This window comes from Electrona antarctica (genome assembly GCF_951216825.1).
Source record: "Electrona antarctica genome assembly, chromosome: 11".
In the NCBI taxonomy this organism is placed as follows: domain Eukaryota; kingdom Metazoa; phylum Chordata; class Actinopteri; order Myctophiformes; family Myctophidae; genus Electrona; species Electrona antarctica.
Window position 1 is genome coordinate 25,477,923 of NC_136792.1, and position 22,159 is coordinate 25,500,081.

The 22,159-nt window shown below is 45.4% G+C and overlaps 1 protein-coding gene across 1 annotated transcript in view; it reads left to right on the forward strand.

Annotated features, from left to right (window-relative positions):
* The window catches only part of fndc3a (fibronectin type III domain containing 3A), a 94,286-nt gene that overhangs the window by 64,694 nt on the left and 7,433 nt on the right, over positions 1–22,159 (forward strand). The window contains exons 14-22 of the mRNA XM_079513617.1: positions 1,087–1,173; positions 5,656–5,794; positions 6,184–6,252; positions 6,752–6,870; positions 9,137–9,242; positions 9,905–10,062; positions 14,842–14,955; positions 17,144–17,293; positions 20,945–21,321. Coding sequence (XP_079369743.1) covers positions 1,087–1,173; positions 5,656–5,794; positions 6,184–6,252; positions 6,752–6,870; positions 9,137–9,242; positions 9,905–10,062; positions 14,842–14,955; positions 17,144–17,293; positions 20,945–21,321 — 1,319 coding nt within the window. The remainder of the gene's footprint in view (positions 1–1,086; positions 1,174–5,655; positions 5,795–6,183; positions 6,253–6,751; positions 6,871–9,136; positions 9,243–9,904; positions 10,063–14,841; positions 14,956–17,143; positions 17,294–20,944; positions 21,322–22,159) is intronic.

Below are 22,159 nucleotides of genomic sequence, written 5' to 3' on the forward strand. Positions count from 1 at the left end.
TCTAACTATAAACATTCACGACAGCAGACAGCCTAAGTACAAATATATTTATGAAAAGCTACTACAGTGAAGTCTGTTCACAGAAGTTGTTGTAGGCTATGTGGGTATTAAAGTAGATAAGACGCGTCAAATGGAGTCTGTACGGCTGGAGATAAACGGACACATGACGTCGGTGGGAGAGCAGATTTTGTGTGTTTCTCTAACTATAAACATTCACGACAGCAGACAGCCTAAGTACACATATATTTATGAAAAGCTACTACAGTGAAGTCTGTTCACAGAAGTTGTTGTAGGCTATGTGGGTATTATCTCACGAGGTACCATTTGAGTGGGAAAAACCTTACATATACTAAATAATACTAAATTGTTTATAGGGTCAATATAAGTAAAATAATATAGCCTTTCCACAGGAGTATCTTTTTATATTTTTCCAAAAAGAATACAAACAGCCAATAGCATATTACAAAGTTATCCCCCTCACTGGGGAAAATTCCGGGAGGAAAAACGGGCAGGCACCGGGGTGAGTTGTCCAGTATTCCTAGGGAGCACCGCTCCGGTTAGCGGAAAATGACCGCGGGGTGCGGGTTGCCAGGTTTTTTTATAAGTAAAGTATTTACATTCAATTAAAAACAAATATATATATAATACATTTTCATTTACGTCATATTTAGTGGCATTTCGACCTAATTTCTCTGTTCTTTATCAATGGCAAATATTTAGACGTGTGGGCACTAAAGCTGTATATAGGAGGGCCCTCAAACACATTATTTGATAACTTTTCATCGTGCTCCTAAAAAAAAATGTGTGCTACTAGCCGCGATTACATACGCGAAATTCTAGTGTGATACAACCAATGATTGACTATCTGTGATGATGATTGATGAATATCTACAGGTATATCTAGACCACACAGAAACATTTGCAGATCTTCGATAGAATGTGAGACCTGTATCTGAACTGTGTGCTAACAACTCTACCAGTCTAAATAAAGTGGCATTGCAAGAAGAACCCAAGTTTCTTCAAATGTTGAAGTAGTCGTGCTTTTTTTATTCACGCCGCTGTTGTGTGTGTGTGTGTGTGTCCCAGGGTTATGGCTTTCAGCCCAGCTACGACGGAGACGAGCTCACCTGCACCGTCAGGAACCTTCACCGGAGCACCAGGTTCAAGTTTCGGGTAAGAGACAAGACAGATGGGGGGGGGGGGGGGGGTGCGCGCTGGACTGCAGATAGCTCGGTGTGTGTGTGTGTTGGGGAGAGGTAGCGAGAAGGAGTGGGTCTTGGGGCGGGGGAGAGTAGGGGTTAGGCTGACATCCACATACTGTAGAGTCCCTACTATGACTCATCTGAAGGAGTGGGTCTTGGGGCGGGGGAGAGTAGGGGGTAGGCTGACATCCACATACTGTGTGTGTGTGTTGGGGAGAGGTAGCGAGAAGGAGTGGGTCTTGGGGCGGGGGGAGAGTAGGGGTAGGCTGACATCCACATACTGTAGAGTCCCTACTATGAAGGAGTGGGTCTTGGGGCGGGGGGAGAGTAGGGGTAGGCTGACATCCACATACTGTAGAGTCCCTACTATGAAGGAGTGGGTCTTGGGGCGGGGGAGAGTAGGGGGTAGGCTGACATCCACATACTGTGTGTGTGTGTGTTGGGGAGAGGTAGTGGGTCTTGGGGTGGGGGAGAGTAGGGGGTAGGCTGACATCCACATACTGTAGAGTCCCTACTATGAAGGAGTGGGTCTTGGGGCGGGGGAGAGTAGGGGGTCTTGGGGCGGGGGAGAGTAGGGGGTCTTGGGGCGGGGGAGAGTAGGGGGTCTTGGGGCGGGGGAGAGTAGGGGGTCTTGGGGTGGGGGAGAGTAGGGGGTCTTGGGGCGGGGGAGAGTAGGGGGTCTTGGGGTGGGGGAGAGTAGGGGGTCTTGGGGCGGGGGGAGAGTAGGGGGTCTTGGGGCGGGGGAGAGTAGGGGGTCTTGGGGTGGGGGAGAGTAGGGGGTCTTGGGGTGGGGGAGAGTAGGGGGTCTTGGGGCGGGGGGAGAGTAGGGGGTCTTGGGGCGGGGGGAGAGTAGGGGGTCTTGGGGTGGGGGGAGAGGGGAGAGTAGGGGGTCTTGGGGCGGGGGGAGAGTAGGGGGTCTTGGGGCGGGGGAGAGTAGGGGGTCTTGGGGTGGGGGAGAGTAGGGGGTCTTGGGGCGGGGGGAGAGTAGGGGGTCTTGGGGCGGGGGAGAGTAGGGGGTCTTGGGGCGGGGGGAGAGTAGGGGGTCTTGGGGCGGGGGGGAGAGTAGGGGGTCTTGGGGCGGGGGAGAGTAGGGGGTCTTGGGGCGGGGGGAGAGTAGGGGGTCTTGGGGCGGGGGAGAGTAGGGGGTAGGCTGACATCCACATACTGTAGAGGAGAGGTAGCGAGAAGGAGTGGGTCTTGGGGCGGGGGGAGAGTAGGGGGTCTTGGGGCGGGGGGAGAGTAGGGGGTCTTGGAGCGGGGGGAGAGTAGGGGGTCTTGGGGCGGGGGGAGAGTAGGGGGTCTTGGGGTGGGGGGAGAGTAGGGGGTCTTGGGGCGGGGGGAGAGTAGGGGGTCTTGGGGCGGGGGGAGAGTAGGGGTTCTTGGGGCGGGGGAGAGTAGGAGGTCTTGGGGTGGGGGGAGAGTAGGGGGTCTTGGGGCGGGGGGAGAGTAGGGGGTCTTGGGGCGGGGGGAGAGTAGGGGGTCTTGGGGCGGGGGGGAGAGTAGGGGGTCTTGGGGCGGGGGGAGAGTAGGGGGTCTTGGGGTGGGGGGAGAGTAGGGGGTCTTGGGGCGGGGGGAGAGTAGGGGGTCTTGGGGCGGGGGAGAGTAGGGGGTCTTGGGGCGGGGGGGAGAGTAGGGGGTAGGCTGACATCCACATACTGTAGAGTCCCTACTATGACTCATCTGTCTGCGGGGCTCTAATGGCATTCATTCCCCTGGTGCCAACGGGGTGGCAGGTTGATCTGACAAACACCAAGTCCACATGGCTCATCACACACTGGCTCAAGTCCCAATCAGAGACTTCAGAAGCACTGGGAAATGGATTTTCGTTTTTCTTTTTTGTTGTTGTTTGTGGACTGCATTGAAATTGGGCGATTTCCCCCTTCATGTGGGGAAAGGTGTCAAATGTGATATATAATCATGGTGGGTCTTTTTGACATTTTCAAAACCTCATTAAAAACAAAAAAAAAACATTTAATCATCACTGTAATCCTCATTGTAGAAAGCATTGCAACAAAGAACCAAACCTCTCACTTGGAAGAAGATAGACAAGACTTAAAAGCCTGTAAAAGTTGGATAATAGAGCGTTAACTGACTATCTCTAGCCTACCTACTGTTGTGGAACATAACGATGATGATGTCATAACTGAGGATTGTCAGTATTATAGTGAATTGAATGGTGAAACTGTCTGCCATTGTTCACGTGTGGTATTTTTGAAGGGCAGCTTTTTGTCATAACTCGTGTCACATTTGCCATTGACAATGAAAGGAGAACTTACGCCATACTGTATGTGTCTGAGCTAATCGGCTTTTTGTGCCAACACAAACATTAAATGCCATTGACAATGAAAGGAGAATTTACGTCATATGTGTGTCTGAGCAAATTGTCTATATAATTCTCGTTAACACTTTCGGGGCGTTAGATTAATCTATCCATTTAGGCTGCCAGGATTGATCTATTACCTTTGGAGCATACGCAGAAGTATTTGCAGCTTTGATTGCCGAAAATCCGGCGGAAAATAGTCCCATGGTTTGTTGTTGAAGAGAAAATCATGCCGCCATTATGAAACTAAAACAGCTTGCGCAGCATATTGTAGTCCAATCAAACCCCCGTTCACTTGCATTGAACTCATTTTCCCAGAAGCCCTAGCAGCCCAGAGCATGGCTTGATTTCCCGTTTTGTCGTCATAACGCGACGGCCTCGTCACCAGGTCCGCGACAAATCCGCTCTTTCTTTATAATTATTTAAAAAAGGCGAATTAAACACATTAAACAAATTGCGGGTTTAGCGTATTACGCAACACCGACACATGGATTAAATAGCGGGAACACGAGTTACGCAGTAGAACTGTTAACACGGCTGGGATTTCTTTTCAGAATAAAGGCACTAGATTGAGTGCCAAGCATTTTAGAGATCCCGTTTTATATTGATAAAGAATACCTTAAGACGTGTCCAGTGTCCACACGTCTGAGGCACCCCGTGGCTTTATTTGAGAAGGCGTGTGGACGTCCTAGGCATCAAGTGTTCAAAAACAATAATTGCTTTGTCACAGCTGTCGTGCAAAAAGTTAGAATATCTACAAGCTCAGTGTGTCGCAGCTTGTACACACGCCATTAATTTGATTAATTATTTCACACACTTTACAATGCCCCTCTTAAATAAGCTTTTCCAAAGCCATTCACATACTGTATCTGTCATTGTTTTTCTTGTGCCGTTTTAAGATTGTTCATTGTAAGGAACTGGCCAGGATTAACTGGCCAGTTCTTTTCTTCCATCTGCACACACCAGCAGCACTCAATTAAATGCAACCATAATTAAAAAATTACCTCTTATCTCCATAGTCTAACCTTTTGTGTTTTTTCGTTAATCAACGGCCTACTTGATCATACTACAGCGTCACACAAAAGCATCAAAAGTAGCAGATCCACAAGCTCGAGCTTGTAGATCTCCTTTTTATACTTTGGAATTTGAACCCTAAAAGTCCCACTTTTGGACTTACTGTATGACGGTTTCCACCCGACAGAGACGATATCCACTTAAGAGACCAAGTTTGTTTTTGTGAAATGTGATGGCCTCGAATCTCATTTTCTCTCTCCAAATAAGCTCTGGGGACATCTAGACGATTTCATCGCGGTCCCCAATTTACCACGCTGTGTGACACAGAGGGCCTGCTGCCGTGCACATGCATCTCCCTGTGCGTGCGCTACAGGGATGAGCTCCCGGCAAGCTCAGCGTGGGTGGCTGGGAGATTTGCATTATGGCAGCAAATGTTGCCACGCCAAACTGCCGACACACCACTGAAGCACCATTCCCCTCATTGCCTCCTGCTCTATTATGGCTTTTGTTAGGTGTGTCTAAGCAGCTCTGTGTCTGTCAACAACGTATGGGCGGAGGAGAGAAAGGAGACCAAGCTGTATGATGATGATGATGATGTCTTGTCTGTCATGTCCCACTCCGAGTCTGAGGCTATTATTACAACTGCTGGCAAACACACAGACAGAGAGAGAAATGGTTCTCAAAGTGCGGTACAGGGACCCTCAGGGTTCCTTGAGGGGGTCCCGACATCTGAATGGTTCCTTACAGATCTTTAACCCATTTAGACCTGAGGCCGATTCTAAATCCGGTCTTCTAAATCCTAAAAGTTTTCTGAAAAACCTATGTTTCTATGTCAGTGGTTCTCAAACTATTTCATGTCAAGGACCCCAGGTATTATATGTAATTGGCCGCCGACCCCCATCTGAAAATATGTTGTTCCAGGGAGTTAAAAACGTTCGCTCTGAAAGAATATATATTCAAAGATTTGCGCCACATTTTCAAGATTTTTCAAAAATAGCAGATTGAAATAAATAAATAACAAGTTTGAGAACCAGTGAAATAAGAGGGATATGCATTTTACAAAAGTATACATATAAAGGCTTAAAAGCAAGGGTATACCCCCCCCCCTCCCCCCTCCAGGTGGCAGCGTACAATTCTGAGGGGAAGAGCAACCCCAGCCAGGTGGCCGAGTTCATCACGCTTCCTGACCGGCCGTGCTGTCCCTGCAGGCCCGTCATCAAGGGCAGAGTTCTGCCCAACAGCTTCAAGATGGCCTGGGGTGAGTTGATGCCACCACGCAACCCTCTCTGCAATGCGTCTGGGCTCTGGCTCCTCTTCTCAAACATACAGTAGAGTTAGATGCAGTGGTGGGAAATTAAAAAAAAGTACTGCATTTCTTTACCTAAGTAAAGAATGCTCGTAATAAAAATTAAAATCTACAAAGTAACTAGTAACGGATGTTTTTGAATAATTGTAGTGGAGTAAAAAGTGCAATATTTGCCTCTGAGATGTACTGTAGTGGTGTAGAAGTAAAATGATTGTATTGGATTTTTTTTTAATACCTCAAAATTGTAATTGTTCTTACCTGTAGTTTACGTTCCTCCACTGAGTAGATGGACAGCCTTTTATGAAGGAAACGTAAAGAAGTAAGCTGTGTTTCTCCTACAGAGCCACCAAAAGACCATGGCGGTGCAGAGGTCACCAAGTATGTCGTGGAGCTGTCGGAGGGCTTGAGTGGTATGCCTGTCACAATTATTACATGATCGCCTGGTTGCAATTATTTGAGATAATCGTCATAATTGTTTTCCATGTTGAATGTTCAGACATTTTCAAAAACAATCCAAAGAATACAGTAAATAGCAGATCTACAAGCTTAAAACGTGTCACTTTTGTTAAGCCTAATTTATACTCAAAAATAGCCTGTCTGATCTTGCAGAATGGGCTATTTTCAGCTTGCAGCACGGCCAAAGTTTATTTTCTAAAACGTTTCTTTGAAATGGGTGTCGCAAAGTGAACACGCACATCCTGTTCTGCTAGGCTGGCTGCTGGATCAAAAATGTAACATGAAATAACAATACAATCTGCACACCAGAATGCTGCTCCCATCTTGGGTATTCTTTATTGGTAACGCACACGAGTCGAGAGGCTCTTCCTCAGACCTTACTGAAAATTAAAACTTTTCTTAATCATCACTACCGGCACTGTGAATAGATTTGTCACTTTCTCTCATACCCAGGCGTGTCGTGGGAGCTGGTATACTCCGGACCGGCCACGGAGCACGTATGTGATGGCTTGAAGCCAGGCTGCTCCTACCAGACCCGCATTTACTGCATGAGTGAGGGAGGGCAGAGCCCGGTGAGTCATACAGCATCAATAACACACACACACACACACACACACACACACACACACACACACACACACACACACACACACACACACACACACACACACACACACACACACTAAACGCACGCATTCACAACAGAAACATACAGCACACCATAAGGCTTGTATGTACAGTAATCGCAGAGACATTTCGTGCGAGATGCTGTTGCTTCTAATAGAATAGAACATAAAAGGAGAAAATACAAAACTAATGTGCTCTCTTATGGAAGGTTAGGCTTGAATAAAGGCAATGATAGCTGTAGCATTTATTTTAATTTGCACCCAGGAGCATTGATAACGAGAGGTTCCCTGGCATACAAATGGCATACAAATGTAGGGTGTGGAGTGGGAAATTTGGTATTCTTTTTTTTTATTGGCCTAATATATTTTCTATACATACATTCATGAATGCACTTGCTGAACGGTTGTCAGCATTGAGCATTGATTTGTTTAATAGGGGTTTATATGTGACCATACCATTAACCTATATATTAATTAACCATTAATCCTATATAAGGCAAAAATGTAAAAATGTAATTTTGCTTTAAGTAGCAGGTGACGTGTCAAACTATAGGGAATCCATTCCATTTGTTTTGCACAAAAATACTTATTGGGCTAAAAACTGATGGATAAAAAGTTTAAGTAGCGAAAATAGCAGATCTACAAGCTCGCAACGCAGCATGGAGCGATGTGTTGTGAGCTTGCAGATTTACTATTTTCACTTACTTTTTGGGTCCCGGGCAAATGTATAATTTCTCATTTGGGTCTTGAGCTAAAAGGTTTGGGAACCGAGCTGTTACCCCCGCGACCCGACTACGGATGGATTGATGGAAAATCCTTATGAAAGTCATAAGAGAATCAATAATGGCTAAAACGCCAAATAATGCGTTGTGAGCATTGTAAATCAGTTGTTCCGCCTGACAATGTTGTACGATGAGGTATAACATAGGGCTGGAAGTGGTTAATCAGACTAAAAGATTTAGTCAATTGTAAAATCATCTATTCCCATGTCTTTCCACGTCAATTTATAGAAACAATAAAATACTGAAGGTGTTACTGAAACATCAGAAAAACAAACAGTTTGACAGTTGTCAAAATTCTGAGGGCCATACAGGGAGTCTGCTTTGGTACATACTGTATGGTAGTATCAGAAAGCCAGCAGCAAAGTGCATGGGCGTGTATGACATACATACAGTACATGTATACAATACAGTGCAATCAGGCAATTACAAGGCAAGGAAGGACAGTATATCACAATTGAGTTGTGGGCGGTTGAGTCAATTGAGGCAATGGGCGGTTGATGTTTAATTTTCTTCTCTGTAACATGTTTCTCCCTCCATAAGTCACAGACAATGCCAACGTTTCGCACAGCACACACATCATGCACGCACGCATTGGTGGACTCAACATCCCAGCGGCTCTCGCCGTCGCCTGATATATTAGACATGAATAATTCTTGGTGTCCGCTCTATTTATGGCCCCGATTTTAATAAGAAATCCTCATTCAGCGGGCGGAATTAGTCTCCACTACTCTGCGTGTGAGAAGAACAAGACCCCTAATCGATTATAACACCCTCCACCACACACACGCATACAAACACACACACACACACAACTCTCCATTCATGCCTTCGTCAGCTGTGGGCTCATGCATGTTACTAGTGAGGAAACATTACTCGTGTTGGCGTTGCCTCCGTTTGCCACGTGCCTCCACATGACATAAGCCTCACATGCCTTCCTACAGCTGTTCATCCCCCCGATGGGTCGCAGTGATGAGGCTCTCTGGGAAAAAACTGCATGACATTAAAGACATTGTATGTTGTGTGTTCGTGTCTATGTTATTGTACTTATAAGGACCAGATGAGCCCCACAAGTATAGTAGCAGACGTTGTGGGGACCCCTTTCTCCTGGTTCTCACAACCCCGAAATGTTGTGTTTTATGGTTAAAACAGATTTGGGGAGTTAGGCTTACAATTAGGAATTTAGAGGTTAGGTTTAAGGGTTAGGGTTGGAATTGCGGCTGATCTATACTGAGTTGCACCAAAAATATCTACTGCAGTGCGGTAGATATTGTAGATCGGATATTGGAGGCCCTAGGGTTTAGGTTTAAAAATAGCACAGAGGGGAAGAAAATCCTAAATGTCCTCACAAGTATAGTACGGTAATACAAACGTGTGTGTGTGTGTGTGTGTGTGTGTGAGGGTCTTAATTAGTTTGTTGTCTTCCCCACTAGCTGTCGGAGACCCTGCAGGTCCAGACTCCCGCAGTTCCCCCAGGTCCCTGTCAACCGCCTCGGCTGGTGGGCAAGCCGAAAGCCAGGGAGGTGCAGCTGCGCTGGGGTGAGTCATAAATCATCGCGCTCTGTCTCCCCGACTCGAATAAACGTGTGGGTTGAATTCCAGCCACTGTTGATGCATTTGTCGGTGTTTTGTAAAACGATGCCTTGGGGCGAAGTGCAGTACGTCGTGTTTGTGTGAGCGTGTGTGCATTTCACATCGTGTTACCGTGTTATCGTGTTTTTTTTTTTTGCTTCCGCTGTGCCACTTCCTGAGTCAGGGGAGCCCACTTTATTTGAAGGATGTTGTGCCTGTCACTCACTGCCTGACCATAATGTTGCGGTTCATTTGGCTTTTCAGGGAAAGCTAAACTCAAGCCTTAAACCGTCACCCTGTCTGTCACTTTCCCTTTTTGATAAGAGTGCATTATGCCTGATGTGTACTTGGTTTTGATGCATGTCTCACACCCGGCAATAGCCGCTCTACAAACTCAGAATGTGTCGCACGACACTGCCACGCATTTTGAGCTTTTTGAGTTCTTATAATTTTGGTGCGCAACACCCACACCACCCACACCTGAGCTTGTTAGATTTGTACCGCAGGCAACACCAACGTGCAACTAAATATAAATCAGGCTTTGGAGAAGAAGGTTGTTGCCCACGCCTTCAATCAAAGTCGTTGTACTGACTCCCAGTTGTCTGGGTTGTGCACATTTCCCATTTCAGGGCCCCCTCAAGTGGACGGTGGCAGCCCGGTGTCCTGCTACAGCCTGGAGGAAGACGGCAGAGAGGTGTACCAAGGCTCTGAGCTGGACTGCACCGTGAGCAGCCTGCTGCCAGGCAGAAGCTACAGCTTTCGGCTCAAGGCGGCCAACAAGGCTGGGGTGAGAAACAACACAAAATCCTTACCCGAAAGGATTTTCTTTTTTTAAATTGTTTTTCCAATAACAGGGAACTTGAGAATTTACACCTTTTCTGCTAAAGCCGCTATAATATGCACTGTCCAACTGTCCTTTTTTATCCCACGATTTTTGTAGCCCATTTTTCACCCGGGGCCAATTGCCTAAGCTGTAATCCTGGGCGCAACTCTCCCTCTGCCAACCTGGGGAGAGCCCTGAACTGAGCTCATGCTTCCTTCAATGCATGAGGAGTGAGCAGGCCGCTTCTTCTCATCACCTGACAGGGGGGAGTTTCCCCAGTAGGACGTAGCACGTGGAAGGAACACGTTATTCCAACCAGTTCCTTTCCCCCTGGTCAGGGGCGCCTGACCAGGGGGAGGCAGTATAGAGACCAGGATTACTGCATGTTTTTTGTGAGGGTACCTAATACCTATCCTATGGCACACAGGGAGAACATGCAAACTCCACACAGAAAGGCCCTTTCGCCATTAATCTAAATGTTTGCCTGTTTTGTCACACTAGTTGTCTGTAACAGTAACAGGCAGGCTGCACAACTCCAATCGCTCGAATAATGAGATGGAATATATTTCTGGCAGGGTCATATAATTCATCGTGATGAAGCTTAATGAACATGAGTCAGAGCATCGTGTTCAGAGACACATCACAACCACTTATCACATCTGCAGTTAGAAGATTTTTTTTCATTCCCATTATATTCTATGAATAACTGATGATGGATTGGCTTTTGCTAAAGCTAAAACATGACACCGCCGCATGTTGGGATCGTTAACAGTGCCGGGATTCCTTCAAAATAGAAGCTCTGGGGTGCCGGAAAGACATGGCCGCTTTTATTTTGCCGTTTTGTTAAATAACATCATAATACTACCGCCATTACCATTTTCATGTTGCGCAACCCTGGGAGTTCCTTTGTGCACCACTAGGGGTGCGTGCACCACAGTTTGGGAAAGCCTGTGGTTCCAAATGGACCCTTAAAGGACCACTTCACCACTTTTCAACCTATCTTCATATAATTGGATCTCACTAATGATCATGATAAAATGCCACACATTTTTTCTACTCAATCTGTGGCCCTCATTTATCAACGTGGCGATCACCGCTATGTGTGTGGGTGGCTGGGTGGCGAAAACATGAGCACGAAAACAGCATGGTTGTTTTTCACCACCTGTGCGCAACCTAAGGCACACACAAACACACACGCACGTATTAACTGTATATATGATGCTTTCGGGTGTGCCAGTACAGTACAGTACAGTACAGTACAGTACAGTACAGTACAGTACAGTACAGTACAGTACAGTAGAGGGACCGCCACATGGTAACTCTGTAATTTCTCAACCGTTTCGGACGCGGGGCGGCACGCCGGAACCGGCCCGCCCCCCCGGGCGTGTTCCTGGGGTCTGGAACTCCCCCCACCCCTGGGGACCCCCACATGGTAACTCTGTAATTTCCCTACCGTTTCGGACGTGGGGCGGCTCGCCGGAACCGGGCCGGCACCCTGGGTACGTTCCTGTGGGTCTGGGCCTTCCCCCCGGTAACCCCCACACGGAATTGCACCACTCACTTCACACGGGTGTGATTTTTTTTATTTTGGCATAAATGGACGTGCACCTCTATTTTATTTCCAAGTGACAATGACAAGCATAGCTTGCCTATATGCAATAGAGCATCACGGTCCCGCCCCGTTTCAGAATGACAGGGGCACCAGGACATAATTCCCCATTCATTTTTCCCATGGACGTTTCCAAAAGTATTTATTTAAAGGCTGTAGCCAACCAGGGCCCAGTATTCAAATTTGGGGCGGGACATTGTGAATATATCTAACACTGAGAGGGACGAGACTATATCTAACACTGAGAGGGACTAGACTATATATAACACTGAGAGGGACTAGACTATATCTAACACTGAGAGGGACTAGACTATATCTAACACTGAGAGGGACTAGACTATATCTAACACTGAGAGGGACTAGACTATATCTAACACTGAGAGGGACTAGACTATATCTAACACTGAGAGGGACTAGACTATATATAACACTGAGAGGGACTAGACTATATCTAACACTGAGAGGGACTAGACTATATCTAACACTGAGAGGGACTAGACTATATCTAACACTGAGAGGGACTAGACTATATCTAACACTGAGAGGGACTAGACTATATCTAACACTGAGAGGGACTAGACTATATCTAACACTGAGAGGGACTCGACTATATCTAACACTGAGAGGGACTAGACTATCTAACACTGAGAGGGACTAGACTATATCTAACACTGAGAGGGACTAGACTATATCTAACACTGAGAGGGACTAGACTATATATAACACTGAGAGGGACTAGACTATATCTAACACTGAGAGGGACTAGACTATATCTAACACTGAGAGGGACTAGACTATATCTAACACTGAGAGGGACTAGACTATATCTAACACTGAGAGGGACTAGACTATATCTAACACTGAGAGGGACTAGACTATATATAACACTGAGAGGGACTAGACTATATCTAACACTGAGAGGGACTAGACTATATCTAACACTGAGAGGGACTAGACTATATCTAACACTGAGAGGGACTAGACTATCTAACACTGAGAGGGACTAGACTATATCTAACACTGAGAGGGACTAGACTATCTAACACTGAGAGGGACTAGACTATATCTAACACTGAGAGGGACTAGACTATATCTAACACTGAGAGGGACTAGACTATATATAACACTGAGAGGGACTAGACTATATCTAACACTGAGAGGGACTAGACTATATCTAACACTGAGAGGGACTAGACTATATATAACACTGAGAGGGACTAGACTATATCTAACACTGGGAGGGACTAGACTATATCTAACACTGAGAGGGACTAGACTATATCTAACACTGGGAGGGACTAGACTATATCTAACACTGAGAGGGACTAGACTATATCTAACACTGAGAGGGACTAGACTATATAACACTGAGAGGGACTAGACTATATCTAACACTGAGAGGGACTAGACTATATCTAACACTGAGAGGGACTAGACTATATCTAACACTGAGAGGGACTAGACTATATATAACACTGAGAGGGACTAGACTATATCTAACACTGAGAGGGACTAGACTATATCTAACACTGAGAGGGACTAGACTATATCTAACACTGAGAGGGACTAGACTATATCTAACACTGAGAGGGACTAGACTATCTAACACTGAGAGGGACTAGACTATATCTAACACTGGGAGGGACTAGACTATATCTAACACTGGGAGGGACTAGACTATATCTAACACTGAGAGGGACTAGACTATATCTAACACTGAGAGGGACTAGACTATCTAACACTGAGAGGGACTAGACTATATCTAACACTGAGAGGGACTAGACTATATCTAACACTGAGAGGGACTAGACTATATCTAACACTGAGAGGGACTAGACTATATCCAACACTGAGAGGGACTAGACTATATCCAACACTGAGAGGGACTAGACTATATCCAACACTGAGAGGGACTAGACTATATCTAACACTGAGAGGGACTAGACTATATCTAACACTGGGAGGGACTAGACTATATCTAACACTGAGAGGGACTAGACTATATCTAACACTGGGAGGGACTAGACTATATCTAACACTGAGAGGGACTAGACTATCTAACACTGAGAGGGACTAGACTATATCTAACACTGGGAGGGACTAGACTATATCTAACACTGAGAGGGACTAGACTATATCTAACACTGGGAGGGACTAGACTATATCTAACACTGGGAGGGACTAGACTATATCTAACACTGGGAGGGACTAGACTATATCTAACACTGAGAGGGACTAGACTATATCTAACACTGAGAGGGACTAGACTATATCTAACACTGGGAGGGACTAGACTATATCTAACACTGAGAGGGACTAGACTATCTAACACTGGGAGGGACTAGACTATATCTAACACTGAGAGGGACTAGACTATATCTAACACTGGGAGGGACTAGACTATATCTAACACTGAGAGGGACTAGACTATATCTAACACTGAGAGGGACTAGACTATATCTAACACTGGGAGGGACTAGACTATATCTAACACTGAGAGGGACGAGGGACTAATATCGTTACGCGAGGCTAGTGAAGTGGTCCTTTAAAGCACATGTTCCCAACCACTGGTACTAGTACCACCGGTGGTACTTGAGCCCCCCTCAGATGGTACACATTTGGAGTCGCCCAAAAAAGGAGAAAAAAGACAAAAGTGGAATGAAATATTTATATTACTACAGGTAGTTCTTCTGACCAAGCAATTGGTTGAAATAGGTTTGAGAACGGATCACATTAGAAATATCATTAGTTGTGCTGATTAGTAATTAGACAGTTTTGTCAGAGCAGCAGCATTATTGGCTTAGGAATGGAACAAAAAGGGCAGGTATACGCTCCTGTATTTTAACATCAGTTATTATGGTGGTACTTTAAAGGTCTGTCATATCTACAATATGAGAGTGTACAAATGGAACCGAATGGACCCTTACAGGTCTGTATCGCTGAGGGTGTACAAATGGAACCAAGTGGACCCTTATAGGTTCGTATCTCTGAGAGTGTAAACATGGCATTTGGTTCCATTTGTACACTCTCAGAGTTATGGTGGTCCTTGAAATTAAAACATTCTGAGGACTACCGAAATTGTAATTGTATAGCAGATCCTGACCCTAACCGCATGCTTTTCTTTGGCCCCACAGTACGGGCCCCTTTCGGAGCGCTGTGAGGTGACGACAGGACCCGGGGCCCCTGAGGCCTGCAAGGCGCCATGCACCACATGCAAATCGCCCAGCTGTGTGGTGATCAGCTGGGAGGTAAGACATGGCTTTGCCTCGACAGTGATCCATAAGTACCAATAATGTGTGCGCTACCTAAATAATGACCAGAAGTAAGTCCTTGAGAACGGGCTTCTCAGGCCAGGTGGCCTAATTATGGAGCCCTAATTATGGATATTGACAATACAACTATCCTATTAATACCTTATATTTCATATTGTGAGCTTGTAGAACTGTTCAGTGTTGCCAAGTATAGTCATTATAAGCTACTTTGGACTTGTTTATCTGTAAAGTTTCTTTAAAAAATTGGTGGTCCTTGACATGAAAATGTTTGAGAACCACTGCTCTAAAACAATATTGGACAATGATGTTTGACAGTCAGCACTATAGTTGCTTTCTGAATTTTTCGGATTTTCTGACTTGATCTGGCCTGTTAACATTTTCATAGACCTGGTTGCTTGTTTCTCTCTCAAAGTCACGAAATGTGGCAACCGTCAAAGCTAGTCCTAGAGTTTGTTTTGGTTGTGATGCATGGATGATGCTACCACGGACCCCCGCGCCGACCTCTGCGGGGACCCCCATATCCGCGGACCCCCATGCAGACTATCGTGGACCCCCACGCAGACTATCGCGGACCCCCATGCAGACTATCGCGGACCCCCATGCCGACCTCCGCGGGGGTCCGCGCCTCCGTGGTAGTCTGTGTGGGTCCGCGTATAAGGGGGGTCCCGACGGAGGTCTGCGTGGGGTAGTCTAGTCCATTTGTACAGATTTGTGCAGAGTTTATTTTTAGAAAAGGGTCCTTTGGTTTCATTTGTAGTAGGCTACGGCTACACTCGCAGTTACAGAGACCCAGCTCCCAGACCCAACTTTGAGAATAGATTAACGGCAATCGCGATAAGAGTCTTGCGTTAACGCAGCACGTTAACGCCGATAACGGCCCAGCAGTAATATATATATATATATATGTAATATATATATATATATATTACCGTGCGTAAGTACCATACATTGTTGATTTCGTTTACTAATACTATGGCAAAAAATGTTCGTTGACTACCTTTTTTCACTGACGAAAACTAAATGGAAACTAAATTAACTGAATGAATGAATGAAACTAAGACTAAATATATTGACAATTTCGTCAACAAATAAAAACTAGACTAAAATGTTAGGAAGGGACTAGTGGACAAGAGATCCAGTATACATCATCAGTCATTTTACACTTAGTTGCATGCTGAAAATAGCAGATCTACAAGCTCACAACGCGTCGCAACACGTGAGCTTGTAGATCGGCTATTTTCAGCAAGTGTAAAGTCATTACGACGGCGTCACTGCCCGCCAAAATACATTTTAGTCGACTAAACCAACTGTAGATTGAGAGGAGGAGGAGCTGTGTAGTATTGTCAATGTTTTGTACATGTATTGTGTATTTATGTGATTGTTTTTGTGTCCTGATGGCTGCTTGGTGCAAGGACAAATAAAGCATCTATCTATCTAGACGTCTGAGGACAGGTGTTCTGAAGCATCTATCTATCTAGACGTCTGAGGACAGGTGTTCTGAAGCATCTATCTATCTAGACGTCTGAGGACAGGTGTTCTGGAGCATCTATCTATCTAGACGTCTGAGGACAGGTGTTCTGGAGCATCTATCTATCTAGACGTCGGAGGACAGGTGTTCTGGAGCATCTATCTATCTAGACGTCTGAGGACAGGTGTTCTGGAGCATCTATCTATCTAGACGTCTGAGGACAGGTGTTCTGAAGCATCTATCTATCTAGACGTCTGAGGACAGGTGTTCTGAAGCATCTATCTATCTAGACGTCTGAGGACAGGTGATCTGAAGCATCTATCTATCTAGACGTCTGAGGACAGGTGTTCTGGAGCATCTATCTATCTAGACGTCTGAGGACAGGTGTTCTGAAGCATCTATCTATCTAGACGTCTGAGGACAGGTGTTCTGAAGCATCTATCTATCTAGACGTCTGAGGACAGGTGTTCTGAAGCATCTATCTATCTAGACGTCTGAGGACAGGTGTTCTGAAGCATCTATCTATCTAGACGTCTGAGGACAGGTGTTCTGAAGCATCTATCTATCTAGACGTCTGAGGACAGGTGTTCTGAAGCATCTATCTATCTAGACGTCTGAGGACAGGTGTTCTGGTAGATCCTAGTGTAAAGGTTCCGTGGTAGCTTAACGGTTGACATGCTCCTTTCTTCCCTCTAGGCTCCCACGTGCAACGGAGCCCCCGTATCGGAGTTCCGGGTGGAGTGGGGGGCCGCTGAGGGCGTCATGCAGTCGTGTTACAGCGGACCAGCGTTCAGCCACGAAATGAAGGGCCTGCTCCCGGCAACCATCTACTTCTGCAGAGTACAGGTGAACATTCCACCCAATATTCTCCCTATACAAGCTCCCTTTGTTGCACTCTAAAGCAGTGATTCCCAAACTGAGGGTCGCCAAATTATTTTGAGGGTCCCCAGATGATTTGGTTTATGTGCAACATTGTTTTCTCACTCAACAGTAAGCAAATCAACATACAGCATAAGTGTATACAGGGTTGACCGTTAAGACCTTTACCAAATTGGAAAAAATTGGCAAAAAATTCAGTCTCAGTGTAGATCTGCAAAAGAATAATTAGGGTGGGGGGGTATGTGTACAGTGTAGCGATGGCCGTGGTGTGAATGACATGAACGAAGCAGTCACAACGCAGCAGGCTTGCTATGCTAGTCAAGTGATCTGAGGGGCAACACATTGTGCCAAGCCGATCCTCATAATGATAATCTTCTCCGCGGCTCCGCCGCTTAATCACGACTGAGCACCTGTGTGTGCACGTCCACTCCTCAAGGCTCAAGCAGCCCCTCTTCAGCCTCAGCCTGCCCTGGTCTAGCAGTGAGAAGTGTTATTAGGACCAACAACCAACATTAGCAAAGTTATCAAACGGCAAAAGTAGCTGATCTGCATGAGGAAACATTTTGTACAGCCTCCGTTGCGTAGTGGTAATGTCTGATGTGACCAAGGCCGTGTATCCATACAGCAGCATGTCTTTGTGATTAGCGGTAGCAATAGCACTAGTTTCACATGAAGGTTTCAACAGGTTACATTTGACGTTTTAAATTAAATGCTGTGTAGCTCTCGTCTGTGACCCATTGTACTGCTTTGAAAACACCGCTGTTTGTCTCTGCATTCTGCTGCTGTTTCCCGCTTCACAACGCAGAAAATGCATTTTGAGTGGAGAGAAGAGCTCCTCTGCAGTTTACAAACAGCCGACAGTGTAAACAAGTAATCAATGGCAATGTACTGTACAGTATAGTATTTGGGCTGGAAATAATACCATAAATGAATATATATATATCAAATTGCTACAAAACCTGTACATCCATTTGGGGCATAAACAATAAGTTGAAGGATCAAATTAAAGGGATATTTCACTTTCAACAACTTTCGGTCATTTTATCATCTACACAGGCTCATGTAAACACCAGACAGTCTATCATCTACTCAGGCTTATGTGAACACCAGACAGTCTATCATCTACTCGGGCTTATGTGAACACCAGACAGTCTATCATCTACTCAGGCTCATGTGAACACCAGACAGTCTATCATCTACTCAGGCTTATGTGAACACCAGACAGTCTATCATCTACTCAGGCTCATGTGAACACCAGACAGTCTATCATCTACTCAGGCTTATGTGAACACCAGACAGTCTATCATCTACTCAGGCTCATGTGAACACTAGACAGTCTATCATCTACTCAGGCTTATGTGAACACCAGACAGTCTATCATCTACTCAGGCTTATGTGAACACCAGACAGTCTATCATCTACTCAGGCTCATGTGAACACCACAGACAGTCATTTTATCATCTACTCAGGCTTATGTGAACACCAGACAGTCTATCATCTACTCAGGCTTATGTGAACGCCAGACAGTCTATCATCTACTCAGGCTTATGTGAACACCAGACAGTCTATCATCTACTCAGGCTTATGTGAACGCCAGACAGTCTATCATCTACTCAGGCTTATGTGAACACAACAGACAGTCATTTTATCATCTACTCAGGCTTATGTGAACACCAGACAGTCTATCATCTACTCAGGCTTATGTGAACACCAGACAGTCTATCATCTACTCAGGCTTATGTGAACACCAGACAGTCTATCATCTACTCAGGCTTATGTGAACACCACAGACAGTTTTTAAGTTACTTGATTCAGTATTTAGATATTTGATATTATTTTTAGCTGCCCCGCCCCTTCCTATACAAACCCATTATAACTTCAAACTCAATTTTAACCATGATAGATTCATGGAAAACACCCGTCCTTTTTTATGTTCTAGTCTCCTCCGGCCTCTTCCCGGAGAAGGTTATTTTCCAAAATAATTATTAAAAATAAATGAAAACTGTAAATGAAAATCCACGCCCCCCTCATGTATTCGACATGGTTAAAATTGAGTTTGAAATTATAATGCGTTTGTATAGGAAGGGAGCGGGCCGCCAGGATTAATTAATTCATTAGCTGTAATACACGCCGTTTTACCCTTATTTTGAAGAGCCAAAAGTAGGCTACTGCGACCGGATGTTACTTTTGTTACTTATATGTGTGTTGTCGGACCAAATCCGGATCTACCGATCAACGATGAGAAAGGCTGACCGCGACGATTACAGGGTTGGCTATCGTTCGTAGAATAAACCTTGTTTTGACCAGAAATGCTATCTGGGACACGGCATTGGAGATAAAGGCGATCGAAAGAAACAGCTCCATTGCTGTTGACAACATCACTTAGCAACCCAATGCTAATGTACTGTAAGTAGCATTATGACTTGATCAATCATAAGCACTAAAAGACCAATTGCCGTACATCTACAGCAATGGCGCTTTGTGTGTTTATAATACCCCAAAACATTGCTGATCTACCAAGATCGTAGATCTGCTATTTACAGTATAGTAGATAAATCAGATGTCATTGGCATCATCTATTCTAGCCTATTAGGCTGGTAAGAGTTTTGCAACATTGCATATTATCTTGGTTGTCTTTTTGGCCAAACTGCGAAATCTGAAGTAACATACGGTAAAATGTCCTTTCAAAAAGTGTCTCAGAGGAAAAACAACCAATTCTCCCTTGGCCTTTACTGTAGGAAGCCAAAGGAATTGAATTAAACGTCTCAGCCATATTTGGGCTTCTACATTTTGAAAGTAACAATGCAATACTTATGGACATAACATTTGCCTCTACACTGATGTTTGCAATATATAATAGGGTGTAATATTATCTATTTGGCCAGAAAACGAAAAACAGATCCCAAGTGTGGGAACTCTTAAAAGATCCCTGGTGTTTGACGCGACACCTCCACCTTGTGTTCCTTTGGGATCACTGCAGGTGTGGACATTCAGTGTTCAGATTAAATTATGAAATTTTCCATTGCTCACCGATATTTATTCATGTTAAGTTTGATACCAAGCCCTTCATTTGCCAGGTTACATGTGTGTATTTCCCAATGAGCAGTTTACATTATTTGGACTCTGACTTCATTATTTGGAAGTAGTGTTTTTGAAATGTCGTGAAAAGTCGTTTGTTTAATCTACTACCTACTAGCTACTCTCCCTCTGCCAACCTGGGAAGAGCCACGAGCTGAGCTCATGCTTCCTTCAATACATGAGGAGTGAGCAGGCCGCTTCTTATCACCTGACAGGGGGAGTTTCCCCGGTAGGATATAGCGTGGAAGGAACACATTATTCCAACCAGTTCCTTTCCCCTCCATCAGGCTGTCCAGGGGGAGGCAGTATAGAGACCAGGAAAAGCAGGATTTTGTGAGGGTACCTACCCTAGGGGACACGGGAGAACATGCAAACTCCACACAGAAAGGCCCTTACGCCAAACCCAACTAGGGTATGGTAAAGAAATAATGTATATATACATTCTGACCTCATACACCCTTGTGTACAGGCTGTGAACGTGGCTGGCGTGGGCCCATTCAGTGATATATACATTCTGACCTCATACACCCTTGTGTACAGGCTGTGAACGTGGCTGGCGTGGGCCCATTCAGTGATGCCGTCCTGTGCCAGACGCCGTGCTCCGTGCCTGCGGCGGTCAGCAACATCCACGCCCTGAAGGAGGCGGAGCTGCTGGGCTACACCGCCACGTCCGCGGATGTAGAGGAGGAGGAAGAAGAGGAGGAGGAGGAGGAGGAAGAAGATGACGACGGTTCACGGGGTCTGGCGGCTACGCTCTACTCTCCCTCCACCTGCCTGGGTCTGTGGTGGGAGCCTCCCTGTGACCACGGCTCTCCTGTCACCTCCTACCTGATCGACCTGGGAGAGCGGCAGCCTGTTTCCGTGGGCCCCGTCACCAGACACATCATTCAGAATCTGCAGCCCGACACCAGCTACAGGTATGAATGTCCTCTGCATCAAGGGAAGACTACGATGGAATAGCCTCCCAGTTACTCTAAGGCAGTGGTTTTCAACCTTTTTCACACCAAGGTCCATTATTTATTGGGCATTTGAGCCACGGACCACCATTTGCAGACTTGCCAACCTGCACACATTTTGCATACCAACTACGCAATTCTAGGTCTCGGTACACGAGTAAATTGTCAGTATATTTAGTCTCAGTTTTAGTCATCGTAGCTTAGTTTTTGCAGAAGAAAGAGCAGCGATCCGAGCACTCAAAAACGTTTAAAGAAGAGGAGAGGGCGGATATAAAATCAAGGTACTTTATTAAAGTTTAAAACGCCAACATGAGTATCATATACTTCGCCTGATGAAGACTTAAGTTGTGTGAGTCGAAACATGTTGGCGTTTTAAACTTTAAAGACCCAGTGAAATGAAAAATACAGGCATTTTATTTAGAAGTTTCAAAGCTGTGTGTTTTCAACCAATCAGAACATCGCATCCCTCCAGCCAATGGGACGTAGCTCTGCCTCCGTCTTGTGGTTTGTTTACATGTCACAGAGAGACGGGCAGCAAAGCTCATGGCTTATTTCTAACCTATAATGTTTTCAGATACATATTTTAGCTTGCTGATTAAGTTTAAAACGAGTTGATGCGTCTGGATGTCCTCTTGAATGAGACAAAAAAACGTAGTAGTTCTGTAATCAAAACCACCTGTGTTTAGACGGTCGCGCAGCAATGAGCCTCTACACGTCATCACGCATCACGTTTTTGTTCAAATGAAGTAATTAAATTTGGATTAAATAAAATTTTGATATAAAATACACAAAAATGGAA